A 20970-nucleotide genomic window follows, 5' to 3' on the forward strand; every position below is an offset into this window, starting at 1 on the left:
AGAATTGCTGTTTATCCCCCTTCGGTGGGTGTGTTTTTTGTGAGAAATGTCATCTGCGTAAAGTGTCACTTGTCTGTGTTTACTTATTAATCTATTAACTATCAGCTGCCTTTTTTGCATAATGGATGAATCGTCAAAAGAAGGAAAAGGAAGGCATGATCTTCTTCTTCAGGAAATTGAAGCCATTGACGATTATTGGGGTCCAACTTTCCGGTAAAATAATGACAGTGGAAACATTGCAAGGGTCTTACTCATATTTCTATGATGAATATTGCAACGTTATTTCTGATTCCCTAGTGCTATTTTCGACACGGATGAATGTGATGCTTTTGCTGATAAATTGGAGAGCAGAATACGCAGCCATGATAGGGACATTGAAAAGCTCTGCAGCGCTCACCATCAAGGTTTCATAGAATCTATCAGAGATCTTTTGGAATTGAAAGGATTAGCAAACAGAATTCATGTGAGTAGTTAAATGTTGTTTCAATTTCTGACCAACTCTTGAATTTCATTTATTCATCAGGGTGAGGTTCAAACTATTGACAGTGACATCTGCCGTTCTGTCACCCAGTTGAAATTAAAAGGACAAGAATTGGCTGATGCAAGAAGGATAGAAAGAAATATGAAAACTACCATAGAAATGCTTCAAAGTTGTTTACCTGTGCTCAGAGCTTACATTAAGCTGCAGCAGCAAATGAAAGAAAAAAGGTAAGACTTTACTGTGTTAAATAAAACCATGAAGATGTTGTGCAACTCATTTCCCTGCAGGTACTATCCAGCACTGAAGACACTGGAACAGCTGGAGCATATTCATTTGCCAAGCATCTCCCACTATAGATTTAGTGAACACATGAAGAGAAGTCTCGCCAAAGTGCGTGAGTCTATCAAAGAGGCCTCTATGATAGATCTGAAAGACTTTTTAGAAAGCATCCGCAAATATTCACCTAAAATAGGAGAAGTGGCCATGAGACATGTAAGTTTGACTCGTACGATTGAGTTTGTCATTATTTTTAATTTTTCTAAACATTTTCTAGACGGCAGAGCAGCTCAACATTGACATTTCAGCCAATTCGTCGGTGATCAAACGCTTAATGTCGCCCACCGTCTCAGGTAATCACTAATTTCTTGTTTTGAGACTGGATTTTAACTTTCAAATGTATTTTACAGGTGAATTTGACTACGAGGCCCAGTCTGAAAGCGTATATAGCGTCGAAGAAGATCTCAGCGCTCAAGATTTGGTAGATTTTTCACCTGTTTATCGTTGCCTTCACATCCACACTGTGCTAGACGCCAAAGAAACGTATGAAAACTATTACCGGAAGCAGAGGAAGAAGCAGGCTCGATTGGCCCTTCAACCCCCTACCAATATGGTAAGATTTGTTATTTCCCTACTGGGGTTCCCATCGTTACAAAATCTTATTTTCTCCTATACATATAGCACGAAACGATCGAAGGGTACCGTCAATACTTCCACGGCATCGTCGGCTTCTTCGTTGTGGAAGACCACGTCATGAACACTGCCAGCACCTTAGTCAATCGTTCCTACCTAGACGATGTCTGGAATATTGCCGTCTCCAAAATAGCTTCTTCTGTTCGCACTCATTCGGTCAGTCATCTCATCCGCCCCTATCCTTTACTTTAACAAATTTTTTAATTTACTGTCAATTATCTTTACAGTCCTATTGTACGGATCCGGCCCTCATGTTGAAAATTAAAAATCTCGTTATGCTTTTTAGCAGCACTCTCAGAGTAAGTGTCGATAATACCAGTATCCTGCCATTAAGAAATGACAATTAATGGCTGTCACTTTATCCCACTAGACGTATGGCTACAGTGTGTCTCAACTGGTCGAATTACTCCAAGAGATTCGTGACCACTATAACGAAGTATTGATGCAACGATGGGTCCACGTCTTCCGTGATATTTTCGACGAAGATAATTACCATCCAATCCAAGTATGGCGCCACTAATTTGTTTATATCCGATTCCGACGATTGACTCGTTTTCTTTTGCCAAGGTTACGACAGCTGCCGAATATCAGCGTGTAATCGATTCCTTCCCGTATAGGGACGGCCATTTAGAAGCCGCTCCGTTCCCCAAACGTTTCCCGTTCAGCAGTTTGGTGCCGAAAGTGTACCGGCAGATCCGCAACTACATCCAGGCGTGCCTGCAGTTCTCGCAGGATCTGAATTTGGCCGACCAGGAGATCGACGACACGCTGAGGCGCTACACCAATTTGCTGCTGACGCGGACGCTCAGCGGATGCCTTTCGACGCTGATCCGCAAGCCGTCGCTGTCGCTCCTCCAACTCATTCAGATCTCGATCAACACCAATTACCTGGAGGAGTCCAACGGCTGGCTGGAGGAGTTTATCGCCCAGCTGACGGGGGCCTCGCGTGAGTTGTCGCACATTGCCCGGCTGCAAGGGCGGGCCGTCTTCCGCGACGTGAGGGACGACGCCGAGCAGCAGATCTACGAGGCCCTCAAGCGCAAAATGGACGAGTTTATGGAGTTGGCCAACTACGACTGGCAGCTCAATGAGCCATCGGGTCAAGCCTCTTCTTTCCTGATGGACTTGATCGCCTTCCTGCAGAGCACCTTCCAGGCCTTTACCAATCTCAAGGTGGGCCAAGTTTTTTGGGCTGCTCGAACCAGATGGGCAATTGCTTCATCCTGACTGGAGTGGCGCTTATCTGACCAAATAAGGTCACGTCCTCGTGCAAAATGTTTTAATAGATTCTTCTTTCCAAATGTGGATGACAATGACGGATGGGACTAACCGTTTTTCAATTGTTTTTTCTTCTTTTAAAAACAAAAGGAACACGTTGCCCAAAACGCCTGTCTGACGGCCTGCCGTCACATCGCTGAAATTCTGATGGATCTTCTACTCAGCGACGATGTCAGATCAATTTCCATGGGAGCCCTTCAGCAAGTAAACCTTGACGTCATTCAATGCGAGCGTAAGTTGCTACCCAATTAATTAGCTTATTCTAATCGATAAAACATGTTCCTTTTGATATTAGAATTTGCGGCTTCCGAACCGGTCCCGGGGTTCGAGGACGGGACCTTGTTGTCTTCATTTTTGGACCTGCGCCAGCTACTGGATTTGTTGCTGTCCTGGGACTGGTCAGCTTACTTTCACGATTATGGTCAGGATACCAGCAAATACCTGCGTGTTTCGCCCCAGCGAGCCATTACCGTTTTGGAAAAGTAATTCGAACTGTCTCAACCGTCCCTGCTGCCCATATTCATTGCCTTGCGTTTCTTGGTTGTTGCCCGTTTAACAGGTTGCGTGAGGCTGACAAGCGGACGGTGTTTTCCGTCCTGAAAAAGAGCGAGCGAGACAAGAAGAAGCTGATGGAAACGGTGTTGCGTCAGTTGAGGCAGCTGCTCCAATCTTCGGCCTGATCCTGCCAGTCGTCCCATTATTACCTTCCATCGTTCCATGTTATCCCATTCATTTTTTTCTCTTTTTCAACCGTTGTACATGTGTGAATCCGGTGCCTTGTAATCGAATTTTGGCTATTTAGATCGGCTCATGTCGTCTGTGTTTTCCGTCTATCCCTGGATTTAAAAAAGATTCAGCTGATTGTTGCTATAGATTCTCTCCACCTCCATCGCTTATTTCTTCCACCTTAATGATTCATGTTTATTCATTCCCCACATCACAGGGTTGTCTTCTAGGAATAATGAACCCCGCTGGACATCGAATCTGGCTAGTTCATAACATTTCCTTTCTTTTTTAAAAGGAAACCAAAACGGCTTATTTTTGTTGTGATTCATATAGCAACTTCCTTGCATCTACTTATACCCCCTCTGCGCCTTCGTTTTTTTTTTTTTTCGATGTTTACCATCGTCTATTTTTGTTGCACATTGTCAAAGTGTACAAACACAAACTGCATGAAAATAAAGGAAAATACAGAACCCTTTAAAAGAATTTCCTTGTTTTGTGTTAGCCATTTAGCTTAATGCTTCCTGATGTTATTACTCAATACATTTTAATTGAATGAATTAATTGAATGAATTAATAACCAAATTTTGAACAAGACGCGAAATAAACTTAAATTTAAGAGCAAATAAAATGTAAGACTCTATTACCGTTAAGTTGAATTATCCCTGAGAGATTTTCAACTTGATTGAAAATCTAGAAGGCTTTTAGCGGCATAAATGGGCGGGGAGGAACACAGGGCCAAAAACTATTATTTAAACCCAAGGGAATCAATGGCGCTCTGTGATTGGCTGAATAACAGTTTACAAACTGTGGCACAGGTGTGGCTCGCATGAATTGACGTGAGCCCTTGGCGTTAATTTTATTCGATTCCTTAGACGTTTGTCCAACTAACGCGCAAAAGTTTATAACGATAAGTCAAGTTGTTAATTAGTTACGAATTGTTGAAGGTGCAAAAGGGGCGGGAAAAAACGTTTTTTAAAGCTGCGACTCATATTCCAAGTTTGTTTGTTGTTGCGTGAATTCCTTCCGATTCCCCATCAAATTCTTCAAATAATGTGCTAATTTTATCTCAACATCTGATTTGGTTGATTTTACAAGAATATTTATATGTGTGAAATGGGAGGAGTTTCGTGAAATGGGAGGAGTTTCATTGACAGAGTGTGATACGGACTATTTGGTGATCTGGCAATGCAGGATATTACATCACAAAAAAGGAACAGGACAATTACGCCTGCTAGTTTCGCAGTACCTACGAATCATTTAGCCGAATAGCCGGTGTTATTATCGCTATTATAGTATTATGGAAAAATCAATAGATGATTTGGATTTATTTCATTTTGGACAATCGGAGGTATATAGTCAAAGAATCTTTTTCAAGTCTATAGAATCATCAGTGAATAGTAATTTTTTAAATACGAACGACCCTCACAACAATAAAATCTCGAAGGCCGACACGCAGTGGCATTTTTCAAATTAAAGGCAAAAGTCATAAATGGTCAGTACCAGTGACCACAGGACCAGAAACATTCATGGTATATTATGGCTTGTTCAAAAACAAAAATGGCGAACCTGAATTTATAAGTCTTATTTATGCAAGAACTTTTGAAATTTCAAAAATCGAATAAGTTCCCCCAGTGAAAGTTTCTACGTCGTCGCTCTCGTGTGGAACCTGACGAAGTGCGGAAGTGGAACTTTATGAGAGGCCAATTGTCGTCTAAACGTCTCAGCCATCTTTTGTTTTTCGACTCGGTTACGCAATCAAATAATGAGCAAGTGAAATGCAAAACTACTTATTAGCCTAATATTAGCTAAATTCGACTTGAATTTTTAAAAGTTTCTATAACTACTTTTAACCGTTGTGACAAACGCTGGCGATTTTTCATAGATGTTTACCTTTAAATTCTCGATTGATTATACTTTAAGATACCGCATGTTTAATGTTGGACAGACACTGAATTCTTGTACCCTTTTATTTCAGTTCAGATTTTCAACATGTCGTTGAAATCAGCAGGTGTCAGTTCAGTGCCGTATTCAGATGCCACCTTAAACAATACATTTAATGAAAATAAACAACATTTATAAAATATGCAACCGCTTATAACCGATTGGTAATCAACACTTCAACAATCGAGTTCCACATCACTTTCGTCTGTCAATCAGTCAATTTCATGTGGTTTTTTTCAAAAGATTAAAAAGTAATTTCTAAAGTTCATTGATTGGATTGCAATATCCGCCGGAAGAAAAATAGTTACGCCCAAAAAATGCCTTTCGTCACGTAGTACATGAAATAAAATTAGGCCATCAATCAACCCCTTTTGCTGGTCTAGGTCCAGTACCCACCCACGGCGGACATGACTTCTCTATCTCGTCGTTAAAGTTCAATTTTATGGTAGTAAATTGATGAAATCTGTTGTTAGCAATCACGAGTTTCACGCACGATGATTACTAGCACTAGTAAATACCACAATCGTATGTGACCTCATTTCGGGGAAGGTTTCATCTTGTGTGTATTAAAGATAGGCTTACGCATCATGAGCTTACGGAAAAGTACTTCTTTTTCTGGCAATTACTCAAAATTATTATTAAGCAAATTAATCTTTCGCGGGCCGTGAGCCGTCATGGTCGGGTTGAAATGTATAGATGGCCTTGGCCAGTCGAGGCGTCGCTTCCGTAGCTGAAGAAGTCGCCGAATTCTTGAACGTGAAAGCTGGCTGGCCCGGCATCAATCCCGTGATCTCACCGACGATCCTCAACTCACCCGAGCCCTCGTTGAATCCCAGCAACCATCGATCACACAATTCCATATATCCATTTCGATTTCCGTGTAATACTTTTTTATATTCAAATTTTTTTTTATTATTTTATTGAAAAAATAATTACCTTTTCCAAAAACATCTAGTGCATAAACACCAAGATAGTAACACGTATACGAAATGAAAAAAAATAAATTATTACTCAGGGTAACTGAGTCTAAAAAATCAGGCAGAGAATTTACCTTCGAAAAACTGCTAAAACAACCTATGAAACTAAACACCAAAATTATTTTCATAACAGGACTGTATGTAAATCTAAGAAAATCATCCTGCAACATTTTTTTAAAAACCTTTAAATTCTCATGGAATTTCAAAAAGGCGTCCTCTGCGGGACCACATTTTCCTATTAATTCTTCAATGAACGTAACGACTTGATGTTCGTGTCGTTTCATGTCTAATTTTCTGAGTCTTATAAAATCTCTTTTTGGTAAAAGTTGTTTTTGATACAAATCTACTAAAAGACGTTCGTAATTGATGCCAAAGGTTTCATGGTAAAAATCCCTGGGAAGAGCGTAATAAATCATTAATTTTGTATACGCCGTTAGGGCCCGCATCTTCGCTATTTTTGTCTCTGGTGTTTTTTCGCTTACATAAACCTTTTTGAACAACGAAGTCGGATCGCTCAGTTCATCTTTGCCATTTTGCTTAGAAAAAGCGTATGACGTAAGAATTATCGTCACGATCGATCCGTAGTTCGATCCGTTGAATTTATGCAAAAACCCCAAAATACTGAACACAACCTCCATTGTGTAGCAATCTGGTAGTAAGATCATTAGACCACATATCAGAGTTGGTATTAGTGATATAAGGAACCCAAATGCGAAAAATGGCAAGAGATCTCTGTACCAGGAAATATCTGGCTCTGGCTGAACTTCATCGAGGTGGTATCGGAATCGTTCAAAGTCTGGAATATACAATTGGTGATTTGGATTAGAAAAGTCTGGTTCCTTGTTTGGTAGTGAAACATTATTCATTTTTTTCGGTAGGTTCGATTTCGCCTCACAGAAAGACTTGGATGCCATCTTGAGGTGATACTTCATCTTTATTTTTCTTAATTTGCATCTCTTATATATAGACTGAGTCTCCTCCAACTCTTTCGCATTGCATTTTGTCGACTTTTATTTAGAATTTATTAGACCAATATTAGACATTAACTTAAAGAAATTACAAATTATCAATGTTTATGTTTAAACCAACATTGTTCAATCGTTCAAAATTTAATTAGATGACAAAATATTTAAAAAATCGGTAAAAATTGTAGGCACGTATCGAAATAAAAACACTTTCCTTCGTTCACACGCTATCTCGCTCGTTACGCAACGTTACGGGATACATCGATTCGCAGCGCCAACCGACTTATAACGGAGGAATCGGTTAACTTGGGGGTGGGGGTTGTAACTTGGGCAGAAGAGGAATGAAATGATGGAAGAAACCAATTAAAAAACCATGGAGAGAAGTTTTATTGACACGGAACGTGAAAGAAGCTATATTGTTGGGATGCTAACAGGCGGACGTGAATGACCTCTTCCCGTCGCATTGGCGTTTTTGGCTACGGTTAGGAACATTGAATTGAATTAAATCAAATCACGGTGGTTTTATTCGGATACTGGACAATGAACATTGCTTATCTGTTGGCGTTTTAATATAATAATTAATTGATCGACTTAAGTGTCTTATTTTAATGACGACGGCGACTTGTTAAAAGGTGCATGTTGAGCAACGTCAACTTGACAACATTTTGAGATAAGCTAGATTGATTTTTTCATTACTAATATCTGAGCCCATAGTGATGATCAGTTCGAGATGGAAATCATTTACTACTTGACACTTAAATCGACCCGTAATCACAGATGCTCATCAGGAGTGAAGTACGCAATTAAGTTCCCAGAAATTGAAACTTCGGATCCGCTCTGATTACAGTTATCACTTTGACCCAGAATATAATAATAAATAGTTCATTAAATGTGTTAACAAATTCAGAATTCTGCTAATTAGTTGAAACAATTAATTCCTTAGCCCTATATAAAAAATGAAAATATTATCCAATGCCAATTGCAATAACGAATGATGATCATTGATCAACAGAATAAATTTTTGCCAGCATAATAAAAGAATTCCTAATTTTCTATTATCTATCGGATCTTCCAACCGATGCTGGGGCCGAAGTTGGGGTAAGGCCCGGGCTGTTGCCAGGGGGGGGGCCAAAGTTGCATTCCCGTCGTGGCTCGTGGGTTTACCATTTGCAGCCCAAGTTTCAGCGCAGATTAGTGCGACTAGTGACGACGCTGCTTGTTGTAACCGCACGTTAGTCAATTGTATTACTGATACAAATTGCTTTCATGAAAAAACGTGAATAAACTGCATCGCATTTTTATGCAGTTATGCATGGGTAGCCAATAAGACCTAGGTCAACACGCAACTTTTCTCTTCATGGTGTTAACAAGTTATGGGCCAAAGGAAATCCTGTGTTTAGGTAAACGTTAATTCACTTGAATCCTGTCAATGCGCGGCATTCTCAAAATGGTTGTTTTTTTATTTGATTTAATTAATGAACTGTTTTATTCAAGGATTGAATCATGGGATGTTGACCTTTCCTTCTATTAACAACGTAAAATCAGTTAGTAAATTTAATATGATTTGGTTTACATACGTTAGTATGAATACGAGTCAAGCATCATTTATATTGTGGTTTGCCAACCAGTTTTATTCAGAATTCTTCATCGCAACCCTTGCCTGGCGATCGGTGTCACTAAGATAGTTCTGTTCCGTGAAATTCAGAATTATCTGATTTGATCAACGAATAACGTAGGAGTTGTGATGTCGTTAATTTATCAATTAATAAAGCCAAATATATACATTGTTCTAACTGTTATATAAATGATAAACTTATTCAAACGCAACTGATAAAAAAGTGATCGGCGAATGAAAGAATTTGTGTACAAATCACAGCATTTCTGCGTGTTGTGTTGTGCATTGTTGCTCATTGTGTGCATTCATTCATAGTAGCGTGAAGTAACGATGAATTCACGAAAAAGCCGGATGCGGCCAATGTGCTCATAAATAATGCCGAGCAAAATTCCCAATTTTCCCAAAGGTCATCAAGTAACAGGTTCTCTGAGAAATTGATTGTTAGATAATAGATTATACCGTAGCTTTTACATAGTAATAGGTCCAATTAGATCCTTCAAAAAATAAAATTTGACGCTGCTCACTTCACGCAAGATATTTAACAAATGTTATTTGCAAATGATTCTTAAAAAAAGGGGATCAACGCTATATTGTTGGGATGCTAACAGGCGGACGTAAATGACCACTTTCCGTCGCATTGGCGTTTTCGGCTACGGTGAGGAACATTTAATTGAATTAAATTAAATCACGGTGGTTTTATTCGGATACCGGACAATGAACATTGCTTATCTGTTTGCGTTTTATAATAATACTTTATTGAACTACCTAAGTGTGCATTTTTTTGTCGCCGTTGACTTATTCCGAGGTGCATTTTGTGCAACGGCAATTTGACAATTTTTTTATTTATAAATGATTGATTTTTCCACTAGAAATACTTGATATGTATTGTCTGTGTAAGAAAAGTTTTGATCACGAGTTTGAAACGCAAGAAGCATGCTATCTCAATCATCGTGAATCAATCGTGATCTTCTCATTGACATGATATCACCACTTTACAATCTTAACGGACTACAGTCCCGAATATAAGACTATATCTATCTAAAAGTGTTTTAACTAAATCATAAGTCTGACTATTGATTGAAACAGTTTATTACTATATCCGATTATAAAGATGAAATTTCTATTCAATGCCAAATGCAACAGCGAATAATGTTCATTGATCAAAAGAGTAGATTTTTAGCCAGCACATTGAAAGAAAGGACACTAATTTTCTAATATCTATCGGATCTTCAAACCGATTGTTCTTAATACCTTGGTAAGTCTTAAACAAAAAATGTTTGAGCTAATAAGGAATAAGGAAATAAAGGGGATCAATTGTTCCAATGTTAACAGACGAATGTGAAAGACCTCTTATAATAAAAAAATATAATTGGGAAGATCAGATCAGGGGGCGATGAAGATGATGCCGCAAGCGATGCGGGGCCCGGAATTGCCCGTCGTCCGGCTGCCTTCGTTGTCCTGGCGGCCGAGATCGTCTTCGTTGGCGTGAACGACCATGGCCCGTCCGATGATGGAATTCGGCCCGCTCAGCGCCGTCATCGTGTCTACCATGTCCACCTTAGCCACTCCTGCTGCATCGGCCAAAATGTTGCCGTAATCGCCGGCGTGACGGCGGTTAGGAGCGTCCCCGGGAGCGCCGTGAAGCGCCTTGGTCGGGTTGAAATGTTTGCCAGTCGAGTCGCACCCGTTGCTAAAGATGTCGCCGAATTCGTGAACGTGAAAGCCGTGCTGGCCCGGCGTCAATCCCGTGATCTCACCGACAATCCTCAACTCACCCGAGCACTCGGTGAAGTTGAGAACACCTTTGACGGGCGAATTTCCAGCCAGGTGAGCTCTGCCCGTCTCCGCATTGCACAACCGAATCAACGCAATCAAAAGAACCGCCAAAATGACAGATGTGCTGGCGATTTGCATGATTTAAGAATTAATGTTTATACAACTCGATGGCGTAAAAGGAACTGAGAGTGAAAGGTAAGTTTCTCCGCGCTTAAATAGTTTATCATCAATGTTAATCCCATCAGATATTTGCTTTTACGAAGAAATGTTTTTTCCAAATTTGTTTTGATCGAGTGATGATCGACCTTGTTCCATCAGGTGACGACAACAAGATGCCGTTGTTTCACCTTGGAAATACCATCAACCGTTATTTCTTATTAAATCACTATAGTGATGGAAATTTCTATCCGATCGAATCACGACCTTATAATAATAATAACAGCAGACTACATAAAATGCGAGGCTAGGCCCTTCCATCAACTGTCATTCCCGTTTTCATTTCAAAAATAGGATTTGTTCCCGATAGGATTTGCCACCTGCTGTTTCGACCGCATTGTGTACATGCATATGGATGTATCGAATGGTAGGGAAAAAAGATTATGTTTTCCTATCCATGTTTTTCTCACTGTAGGCTACAACCCGAAATATGCTCACGAAGAATCGTCAGCAGGGGTCCATCGATCTATAGGGGCTGTGTGCGGTCCCTGAGCTGATGATGTACCCAGGCGAGCAGGGGCGGCCCTCCCATGTGGAAACTGTGGGGAAATCTCTCTGGGATGGACGATTGCTCATGTTAACTTGTGACGGCCCCCAACACACACAACAGGAAAAGGGTGGGGTGGAAATCACACAGCCATGACGACTGCACATACAAGAGTACAGAGGATATTCGAGATCACACAAATAACCCGACCGTTTAAAAACGTTTGTAAAAATATACCCAAACCCGGCCGGGGCATTTACTCTTGCGCGTAAACAATTTCTGAGGGCGACGAGACTACTATGTACTCAATTTAGTAGTATAGTTCCCCCTTCTGTTTCCGGAGTGAGTAATATAATGAATAATCAACTCGACCACATATATATGCAAGAACAAATAAACAAAAGACTTTTTTCTATACCCCCTTCTTTTTCTCTACGCCCTAGTTTTTATTACATATGATGGCGATTTATATTTTTCTGGAATATAATAATAATAAAACACCAAAACCGAATTTTTATTTCGACACCAAAAAGGAGAGGAGATCGCGTGTGTCGTTTTTTCCCACATGGGATTTTTTTATTATGATTTCCATATTCATGTAAAGCTCATTAAACGTGTTACACATAATTTAAAAGGGAAAAGAGATGCTGGAGAACACACACACACTCACAATAATAATAATAATAATAACTGAAAATGTACATTTACATATACGGTTATTTCGTATTTCTTTTTTTTTTCTTATCGCCATCAAATAACCCCGAAAGAAAAATATCATCTTGAGAGAGTAGAGTAGAATAGAGAGTAGGTAGAAGTCTAATAACGAATCACCTGGAGCGTCATAAAGAGGAGGATCAGGCAACTGTAATAATGGGCCGCCGTGATGAGACTGCTGGCCTTCTGATGGCTGCTGGGCGTGCCAGATGTTGTTGTAGACCCTGAGCGAGCTTCGATTATCACCTGATGGGGAATAAGTCGAGAAATGAGATTTCCAGTCATCCAATTATATTCGTGCCTTTATGCATAAATAATTCGGGCCGGGATAAATAAATCTGTATAGAAATTTGAATACCACTTCGATTGGTGAGCTGGGCACCACTTCATCTCGTACAAACACTTGGCATTGGAATATTCCACCATCTTGCACCTGAGCTTTGTCAATCTAAAAAAAAAAAAAAAATTCATCATTTTCAAAATTCCCGCCATTGCGAAATGAGGTCAAATTTAAATTTATGTTATTATACAATGAGCGTAGAGGTTCGGGTGTCCTCTTGGAAGGTCAGACGAAGTCGAGGATTGGTGTCAATCAGCAGAGTGTCACCGTGAGAGATAACCTCCTGGTTGGACGGATCTATATAATCAAAATCGATTAAATAGAATTTTAAAATGGAATAATAACAAAGGTGAATTATACCTTTCATGTCGAATCTGAGCCAGATGACGGGATTGGAGACGAGCGACGGCTCAATCAGATCCATCATTCGTGAGAGTTGGCTATTGACAGGCACTCGACACTGGAGGCTCACCTGAGAGCCTTCCGGCACTACTTTCCTGACGGCAACGTGATGTCCTCCGACCGAATCCACCACGACACTGGCGCTGCGGCGCGTGCTCCCGCTCTTGGCTAACACGACTGCGTAATATACAATAGACGATCCATATATAGTCATTGGCAGGAAATGAATCATTTATCACGATTTTCTATTTCTTTCTTTTGCAACTGGTTTTTCTGGGGATATTCTGTTGAATTCCTATTGCGGCTAATGGATTTCCCGTATCATTAACAGCTAAACCTATATAGTATAATTATCTTATTTTTTCGGGGGAAAAAAAAGATTTGTCAAAGTTTCCTCCTTTGCGTGCTGCATCATTAACACCCCGAAAATGCACACAAGTCCAAAAATGGGATATACTATAAGAATCGCTTTAGGCCGGGTTTATATATATAATAACTTTGGTTGGGGTGAGAAAAAATATTTTTTTCCTCCCCCTCCAGCCACACACACACACAACTGTTGATGCAATCCCGACAGCTCATCAGTAGCCTTTTCTCTAGCGTTATAAGCAATAACGTTTTTGGGGATGAGTCAGCAGCAGCGGAAGGAGCGCACGTATACCCACCACAAAGATTATTTTTTCTGGCAACAACAACAACACAGCAGACATATAGAAAAACCGGGTCTTATTTTGCTGGGTGCTTGATGAATAATACATGAGGAATCCACAGCCGACACATTTCTTCTTTTTCTTTTTTAAAAAAAGATTTCCCGATAGAAAAAAGAAGAAATTTAAAAAAGAAAAAGTCTTATGGAAGTTCTCGCCTTGTTCACCTTCTGGGGGCTTGTGTGTGTGTACGTTCTCTAACCTTTTGGCCCGCATCATCGACTTTTACGACTTTTTTTTCTTCTTCTTCTTATATTTTATACATTTCCAGTAGAAAATGTAATTCTATTTTAGTTTTCTGCCGTTTTTTGAATTTTGTTATATTTCCCACTGAATCTTGTTTTCACGATCACGCCGAACTTTTATATTTTTTTCCCTCGCTCGATCGTAAAAATTTTTTCGGGGTTTTAAAAATAAAAAATAAAGAAAGAAAAAATCTTGATCCCGCCGAGTTTTGACACGTCGTTTCTTTTATAGGCCTACTATATTAGAAATGTGGATACAATCTCTCTACTATTACGATACGCAGCAACAAGATACCACTATTAAATTTGGAAAGATAACCTCTAATGTCATCAAAATTCTCCTTTTTCATTTCTACATCTATGAATGGACCGTGTAATTCTAGACGATTATTATATAACCCCCTCCTGGCCATCGGGACAATATGAAAGAGACACGGAATTCCTTAAGTGTCGTCTATAAGGGAATAATATGAGGCCTGTGTGTGATGTTATCTGAATTGTTATTCGGTGGTGTGATCCATCGATCCATCATTGGCCCTACCACTTATTCCTCTCTGTATAAAGGCAGGACTCTTTTGAGTGTCGTCCCAATTTGTTAAGTCAACAATCGATGGAAATGAATTAAAGATTAGAAAATTATCGGTGTGTCTAATGTATCAGTGATTTCCGATTCTATATAATATAAGCTCCCGGGTATTTGGGACAGAAATGTTATGCCGAGTGTAGAGGGACTATTATACTACCTGGTGGGTTTTCGACGTGTAATCACCAGAGGCCTTTTTTCTCTCCTTATTATATTTGGTTGGGTCTATACACACACATCGGTCGAAGAGGGGAGCGGCTGATAAATATCCCGACTGGTTTATTTCAGCACTTCGACCAACGATAAGCGACGAAAGAGAAGGGAGGGGAGAGAGAGAGAAACTAAAGAAAATTTCCCCCTATCAAAACATTGATCCTCTCAAACATTTCACGTCGTCTAGTATAGGCTATATACCCCCGGCAGCTCGTGTGAGCCCCACTTTGAGCGGCCGCTGTGTTATAGTATAGCGTAAGTTGGTTAACGAAAGAAAAAAAGAAGTAGTGATTTATGAGTTACGAAAGCCGAGAAATCCTTGGCTGTAAGTTGTGCTCTCGCCCAGCAGCAGAGCTCTAAAGGCCTACTTAAAGGAATAAGAAAAATAGACGCGTTATATGCCCCCTACAACATATTATATTGGTGAAGGGACATACACAAATCTAGAAGGGGCCTTGGCCTATTCAAAAGTTGTTTAATTCCTTCCTCGAATAAAAAGGGGAGCAGCTGCGCTTGACACGTACAATATAATAAATGAAATAATAAGGAGAAAATGTGAAAACATTTTACCGCAACAGCAGCAGCAGAGTAGGAAGTAGAAACTGGTGACGATTGATGACGGCATCACGATGATTGGAAAATTCAATATTGGTTCGTGCTGCTGTGGTTGGTTGGCTGGCTGGCTTTCTTGTGGTGTAACGGACACAAAGTGGGACAACCGACTGAGTGAAGTAGAGAAGGTAATTCAATACATTCGGGCCGGAACAGCAGCCAGCCGCAGCTTAGCTAGCGGCGGAGAGCGACTGTGATGATGTTGACGAAGGGCAAATGTCTGCGCCTTCTTGATTTCCACACTCACCAGCACTTGTTTGAATATACGTCAAAGGAATATAACAATGCACACACGACGCCGCCAGCCACAAAAATTTTAGCGTATTATATAAATGGCACACAACACGGGGAAACAATCGGGAATGTATTAAAAAACCTCTGGCACGAGGAGAAGCAGATGACTGTGCTGGACCAGCCCTCCTCTCTCTCTGTAGTCTGTATGTATCCAAATCAATACAAACGATATATAATTCTTGATTGGGACTGGCAAGTCACGAAAAATGTGTTTGAAAAACAAGACAATTTCGTGACTCGGATGGAAATGACCTCCGCGACGTGCGGGACCTTGTTCTACACAATTGCCCAACCCGGCCGTCAAGATCAATTCGTGATTGTTTAAAAACAAAAATGTCTTTGTCGATATCGTCTATACCGCGTTGAAACTTTGCACGGGTTGCTGTTACTAATAAAAAAACACGTTTCCAACCGATAGATGCAAGAGGGGGCGAGAATTTTTTGGAACAAATACCCAGGGACGTTTCGGTACGACTGGCCTGAAGGTCGGCAGTCTACTGAATGACTTTGGTGGGTTTTCACCCAACCATATATGTTGGGAGACTCGATGTTGGCTTCCTACACGGAAAGAAAGAAAAATAATAGTTTGATCGGCCATTAAATAGCAATCATCGCATTTCCACATGGATGCGGAAACCTTGCTTATTATGGTTTGACACCATTTTTACAAGAATATTTATATTTTTCTTATTTTTTTTTCAATCTTGGCGCCGCCATAATGTGTTTGTTGGCAAAGTTTATTTTCGTGTAAAAATATATATTTTTAAGGACCCATAGTTTGAAGAAAACTGGCAGAGTTGCCTAGCGAACAGCTGTTTGTTGTCTGCACGACTGCACGTCAAAAAGGCATGTTTTGGTTGAATACCTCTATAAAATTCCTGTACGGCTATCGATCTTACCGCTGCTGTCTTACATTAGCTTTCAACAGAGCAATTGGCTATAGATCCTCTCGGACGACGGACGTGAAGATGAACGATCCCGTGGAGAACGCCAAACGACTAGCCGCCTTCAAGGCAGTGGACAATCACGTGGTGGTAATGTTTTAAAATGTTGAAAGGAAAAAGGGAGAACCCCTTTTATATGCGTTCTTCGCGTGGCTTAAAGAATGTCTCGTGTGCGTTCCATTTAGGATGGTGTCATTGGAATTGGAAGTGGGTCCACGGTGGTGTATGCTGTTGAACGTCTGGCACAGAGAGTCAAGGATGAGGGTTTGGAAGTTATTTGTGTCCCATCCTCCTTCCAAGCCAAACAGCTCATCATTCAGTATGGATTGAAATTGGGAGATTTGGAGATGAACCCAGAAGTATGAATTTTACATTGTCAGTAACATTTACGTTTTATTTTAAAACATGATTTCAATTTCTTGCAGTTGAAAGTGACAATCGATGGTGCTGATGAATCTGATACCATGCTAACTCTCATCAAAGGAGGTGGCGGGTGTCTGACTCAGGTGATTTTACACTAGTGTGTTTTATTAGATTGTTGACTAAATTTCATTTTTATAATCACCAGGAAAAAATTTTAGCCAGCTGTGCAGAAGAATTCATAGTCATAGCAGATTACAGGTAAATCATTGATTTTCTTTCTGATTGAACCCCTTACATAGTTCATTTGTGTTGCAAATAGGAAAGCATCCACCAATCTGGGCGAACAGTGGAGAAAAGGCATTCCAATTGAAGTCATTCCTGGTGCTTATCGTGTTGTCTACCAAAAAATTGAGAAATTACTTGGAGGAAAGTCAGAACTGAGGATGTCTGGCAGTTCAAAAGCTGTAAGTGTCACATCCTAAATTGAAGGGCTATTAACTCAGTATGTACCCATTGACATTTCATTCTTTGAAAACAGGGCCCTGTTGTTACAGACAATGGGAATTTTTTACTCGACTGGAATTTTGAGGGTGTGAAGGATTGGAAGCACGTCGAGAACTGCTTGAACATGTAATAGAAACCAATTAAACCTTTACACAGACAGAAATCTAATATTTTTCTCGTTTTTTGCAGGATTCCCGGAGTTGTGGAAAACGGTTTGTTTGTAGGAATGGCACGAAAAGCTTATTTTGGTATGAGCGACGGGACAGTGATGGAACGCAACGTTTAACGGTTTGTTGAACGAATCTCTCTTTAAAAAAAAAATCTGTGTATTTATAATCACACTCAGAAAATGAAATTAAAAAAGAACATTGAGAAAACCTAAAAGGGTAATCTCCATTGTCCTCAATACTATCATCATTTTATAAATATATATTCTTTAAATGCTACGATTTGGTTTTCAAGGCATTGTTCCCTCCCAAGCAGCTTCCTTCTGTTGGGCTGCTAATCGCTTTTTAGCTGGAAATGAAAAAGAAAACAATTATCTTCCGGGTTCCTTTTTTCTTCGAAAAACTATTCAAATTCAAACCTTTAGCATCCGCCAACATTTGGCGTTCAATCTTCCTTTGCTCGGGGCTAACGGTATTTCGAATTCCAAGCGCAGTGCTGACCAAACGCTTAGCCATACTAGCTGATGTAACCGGTCGAGGTCTGATAGAAAAACATTCCATAAAAATGTTGGCAATATTTAAAAAAAAAAAATCAATTTGCAAGATTTATGACTCACTTAAAAGGCTGAAGTGCCGTGGATATCCGCCGGGCACAGTTTCGTGATTCTTTAGTCGCTTGAGCCAGCGGACGCATCTTAATAAGACTTTGAGTAGCAGCCAAGGCATCAACGGCTTTATTCATACATTGATAGAAAAACAAACACAGAAATTAGGATTGATAACGCTAAAACCACTTTTATAATAGATTACCTGCGTATGCGCTTCCATAAATGGCTAAAGCATGAGTATCATCCACCCATTTAAGGGAAAAATCTGGCGGTTTTCCACTGACGTTCAAGGCTTAATTATAAACAAGTTGTAATTAAAAATGAATTTCGTCAATCAGCATGCCAAGATAATTACCAGTGAACAAGTCCTCAGTCTTGAACGTTGAAGGGAAATCGTACAGTTCAATTACATGATTTAAATCTTCATCATGAGCCTCGTGAGATGCCTGAGAATAAACTTCATTGGATGGTTGAATAATTCGCACCGATCCAACGGCCAGAGTCAACTAAATTCAGAAAATAAAATCAGTTTTGCATCGGCTTTAGAACATTTAAAAAAAAAGAAATAACTAATACCTCTTCCAGTGCATCAGGTCTTAAGAGATCACCAGTTTCATTATACAATTTATCCCAAGAGTCCTCCTCAAAGCTGATATTTCTCTGCAGGTTACTTTCTTTTGGAGATGCGGGCTTTTCTAGAGGGACGTGGTTGGAAAGTTCCGCGAATTCGCAGCACTCCATCAGATCTCCGACGTCCAAAATTGACTGTTCGGATGGTTGAACGAAAGGGGTAGAACTGGTTCGAGAGATCTTACGGCTGATCTGTGGAGGAGCCTGAATAGAATTGCTTTCTTCTTTCTTAAAAGTAGGTGTCTGATTGGTTTCTTCTTCCACGGCAAGTCCTAAACATCGCTTGAAATCATTACCACAGATCTCAGATATTCTTAAAGAAAAAAGAACTAACGCATTTCAACACGAATCGACTTCTTTCTGATGGGTGAAATCACTTTGGTCCCTGATTCAACTCTGGGTTTAATTTTCTCACTTTCTTTCCAGTCATCGCTCAGATTATGGTTTTGCATGGAAGATTTACGTTGAGGTGGCACATAAATAGCCTGAGATGGTTTTTTCAGGTTACAGCTTGGAGACTGAGCAGACACAGGAACTGGAAAATATGAATAAAAGAATACTGTTATGCTTTGTAGAGAGAATTTCCAAGATAATACTGACACCACCTGGATCCACATTTTGCTTGATCGTTTCTTGAAGGACTCCCGAACTTCTGGCTGGTGGTGGACGATAAATAGCTCGTTCATTGACAGCTCTCTGCTTTCTTGGTTGTTTGTTATCTGTTGATTGTGGCTGCTGACAGTTATCATTTTTGGGAGATCTATCAAGATTGATGCAAAAACCACATTTAATGTTGAAATTATTTGTACGTCACAAAACTACTTTTCTTGAGTAGGATCCATCTTGTAGATTACTTTAGGACACACAACAGTCCTGCGATCAGCTTTTCCTATGGAGAAGGTTTTCAAACTGCTGAAATTTATTTCAACAACCTGATGGATTAAGAATCGTAATCTGGGGGAAACTGAAGGAAAGAGATACACAGCTTTGTGACCTGTAACCAATGAAAGTACATAAAACAAATCTGTGAAAGGCATGAGTGTGCAACAACAAGCAACAAGCATAGTCATTTACCTAATGGTTGTGGGGTGACGGCAAAAGCGCAAATATCGGCGTAAACTTGTTCAACAAATGATTCTTCGATCTGGTTAAGGAAAGTAGAACACGGGAGAATATCGTTGGCGGCCTTGAATAAAGAAGCGAAAGGAGCTACGCTGTGGGTCATTTCACTTTTTCAACTCAATGCGCCATGTTTTTTCGATGTTTTCATAGTGAAAACAGAAGAAATAATGAAATGAAAAGAAAACACGACATTTATTGAAAATTCATGGCAACGTTGAAGAACAATTTTGACTCAACTGGCAACTTTTGAAAACGCGCCTTTTTTAAAAGTCTAAAAACAAAAATACCTCCCAAACATCTAGCCTGAAATATGCTGGCACCCCGTTCCGGTTTGCGAGGTTCCCGTAGGAATTATCAATTAAAACATTAAAAAAGCAAAAGTAAACATGAAATGCAATTGAATCTGATTCGGTATAGTGAATCAGGAGTGGGGGGGGGGGGGAGGGCGGGAGTTGACGGGCGAAGCCGTTTACGTTTTTTTCCCTCTCGAAGGAAACTGGATGTTACGGATAGTTTTTTTAATGTAGTAAACTTTTTCTTGAAATGGAAGTTCTGTGTCAGCCACTTTTCTTGCGATTGGATTCACTCAATGGCTGGAGAGTAAAGTTGGCTGGAGATGCAGTATAAACAAAAGCTATTTACCCGGTTCGAGTTCGAGTATGTATATTACCGGTAGGTGATACGTAGCGCTAGTTGACGCCGAATTCATACTTGAGAGTTGAGTTTTACTTCTAGAGCCTAGATGCTAGCATAGAGGGTTTTTTTCGAGGCGCGCAGTTCAGAAAATTATCATTTTTGAGGCGCGCAGTTCAAAATACGATCAACGCCATCTCTTGAGAATGGTTCGAACTAATCATCCGGGGGTTAAAAAACCTGTTCGGACATGGCACGTAGAGAGTAGGGAAAAGAAAACAACCTTCGGGTTGTATGGCGTGGCACCCAACGGGTTAACTTAAGTGTATGTATCTATGTATGTGTGTGATTGTAAAAAGAGGTGGAATTGTGGGTGGAGGTGGGACAATAAAGCAATTCTTTTTATAATTTTTTTGTTTGCTGTGTCTTATAACAAATAATAAAATCATGTTTAGCAC

The 20970-nt window shown here is 40.0% G+C and overlaps 5 protein-coding genes across 5 annotated transcripts; 2 read left to right on the forward strand and 3 right to left on the reverse strand.

The window, feature by feature from the left end:
- The first annotated feature begins 20 nt into the window (after positions 1–20).
- Positions 21–3937, forward strand: LOC124350552 (exocyst complex component 6B-like). The gene is made up of 13 exons (XM_046801312.1): positions 21–213; positions 298–463; positions 524–708; positions 769–973; positions 1035–1110; positions 1168–1370; positions 1439–1606; positions 1678–1749; positions 1821–1955; positions 2018–2623; positions 2819–2960; positions 3024–3210; positions 3288–3937. Exons 1-13 carry the CDS (start codon positions 122–124, stop codon positions 3406–3408), a joined length of 2358 nt encoding a protein of 785 aa, XP_046657268.1. The 5' UTR covers positions 21–121; the 3' UTR covers positions 3409–3937.
- Positions 3938–9989: 6052 nt separating this feature from the next.
- LOC124350809 (superoxide dismutase [Cu-Zn], chloroplastic-like) lies at positions 9990–10896 on the reverse strand. The gene has a single exon (XM_046801639.1). It carries the CDS (start codon positions 10864–10866, stop codon positions 10336–10338), a length of 531 nt encoding a protein of 176 aa, XP_046657595.1. The 5' UTR covers positions 10867–10896; the 3' UTR covers positions 9990–10335.
- Positions 10897–11980: 1084 nt separating this feature from the next.
- Positions 11981–16047, reverse strand: LOC124350785. Its single transcript, XM_046801615.1, has 5 exons — positions 15206–16047; positions 12846–13064; positions 12676–12782; positions 12504–12593; positions 11981–12391 (listed from the first exon to the last, which is right to left on the reverse strand). Exons 1-5 carry the CDS (start codon positions 15258–15260, stop codon positions 12248–12250), a joined length of 615 nt encoding a protein of 204 aa, XP_046657571.1. The 5' UTR covers positions 15261–16047; the 3' UTR covers positions 11981–12247.
- A 304-nt stretch (positions 16048–16351) lies between these two features.
- On the forward strand, positions 16352–17763 carry LOC124350731 (ribose-5-phosphate isomerase-like). Its single transcript, XM_046801555.1, has 7 exons — positions 16352–16575; positions 16671–16844; positions 16911–16991; positions 17054–17106; positions 17168–17312; positions 17387–17478; positions 17542–17763. The coding sequence occupies exons 1-7, from the start codon at positions 16390–16392 to the stop codon at positions 17636–17638; spliced, it is 828 nt and encodes a 275-aa protein (XP_046657511.1). The 5' UTR covers positions 16352–16389; the 3' UTR covers positions 17639–17763.
- Positions 17657–20044, reverse strand: LOC124350624 (R3H and coiled-coil domain-containing protein 1-like). Its single transcript, XM_046801413.1, has 10 exons — positions 19832–20044; positions 19580–19751; positions 19363–19517; positions 19092–19292; positions 18704–19029; positions 18483–18633; positions 18330–18419; positions 18137–18251; positions 17939–18060; positions 17657–17868 (listed from the first exon to the last, which is right to left on the reverse strand). The coding sequence occupies exons 1-10, from the start codon at positions 19980–19982 to the stop codon at positions 17810–17812; spliced, it is 1542 nt and encodes a 513-aa protein (XP_046657369.1). The 5' UTR covers positions 19983–20044; the 3' UTR covers positions 17657–17809.
- Positions 20045–20970: the final 926 nt, after the last annotated feature.

The sequence above is a fragment of the Daphnia pulicaria genome, chromosome 7 (assembly GCF_021234035.1).
Source record: "Daphnia pulicaria isolate SC F1-1A chromosome 7, SC_F0-13Bv2, whole genome shotgun sequence".
Lineage (NCBI taxonomy): Eukaryota > Metazoa > Arthropoda > Branchiopoda > Diplostraca > Daphniidae > Daphnia > Daphnia pulicaria.

Coding starts and splice junctions, on each gene's coding strand:
- LOC124350552 (XM_046801312.1), top strand. CDS start 122: ATGGATGAATCGTCAAAAGAAGGAAAAGGAAGGCATGATCTTCTTCTT. Junction 464..523: donor GATTAGCAAACAGAATTCAT/GTGAGTAGTTAA, acceptor TTTATTCATCAG/GGTGAGGTTCAAACTATTGA. Junction 709..768: donor CAGCAAATGAAAGAAAAAAG/GTAAGACTTTAC, acceptor ATTTCCCTGCAG/GTACTATCCAGCACTGAAGA.
- LOC124350809 (XM_046801639.1), bottom strand. CDS start 10,866: ATGCAAATCGCCAGCACATCTGTCATTTTGGCGGTTCTTTTGATTGCG.
- LOC124350785 (XM_046801615.1), bottom strand. CDS start 15,260: ATGCCGTCATCAATCGTCACCAGTTTCTACTTCCTACTCTGCTGCTGC. Junction 12,594..12,675: donor CCCGAACCTCTACGCTCATT/GTATAATAACAT, acceptor TTTTTTTTTTAG/ATTGACAAAGCTCAGGTGCA. Junction 12,392..12,503: donor CCAGCTCACCAATCGAAGTG/GTATTCAAATTT, acceptor ATTCCCCATCAG/GTGATAATCGAAGCTCGCTC.
- LOC124350731 (XM_046801555.1), top strand. CDS start 16,390: ATGTTTTGGTTGAATACCTCTATAAAATTCCTGTACGGCTATCGATCT. Junction 16,576..16,670: donor CAGTGGACAATCACGTGGTG/GTAATGTTTTAA, acceptor CGTTCCATTTAG/GATGGTGTCATTGGAATTGG. Junction 17,107..17,167: donor ATAGTCATAGCAGATTACAG/GTAAATCATTGA, acceptor TGTTGCAAATAG/GAAAGCATCCACCAATCTGG.
- LOC124350624 (XM_046801413.1), bottom strand. CDS start 19,982: ATGACCCACAGCGTAGCTCCTTTCGCTTCTTTATTCAAGGCCGCCAAC. Junction 18,420..18,482: donor GACTGAGGACTTGTTCACTG/GTAATTATCTTG, acceptor TTTATAATTAAG/CCTTGAACGTCAGTGGAAAA. Junction 17,869..17,938: donor AATGTTGGCGGATGCTAAAG/GTTTGAATTTGA, acceptor TTTCATTTCCAG/CTAAAAAGCGATTAGCAGCC.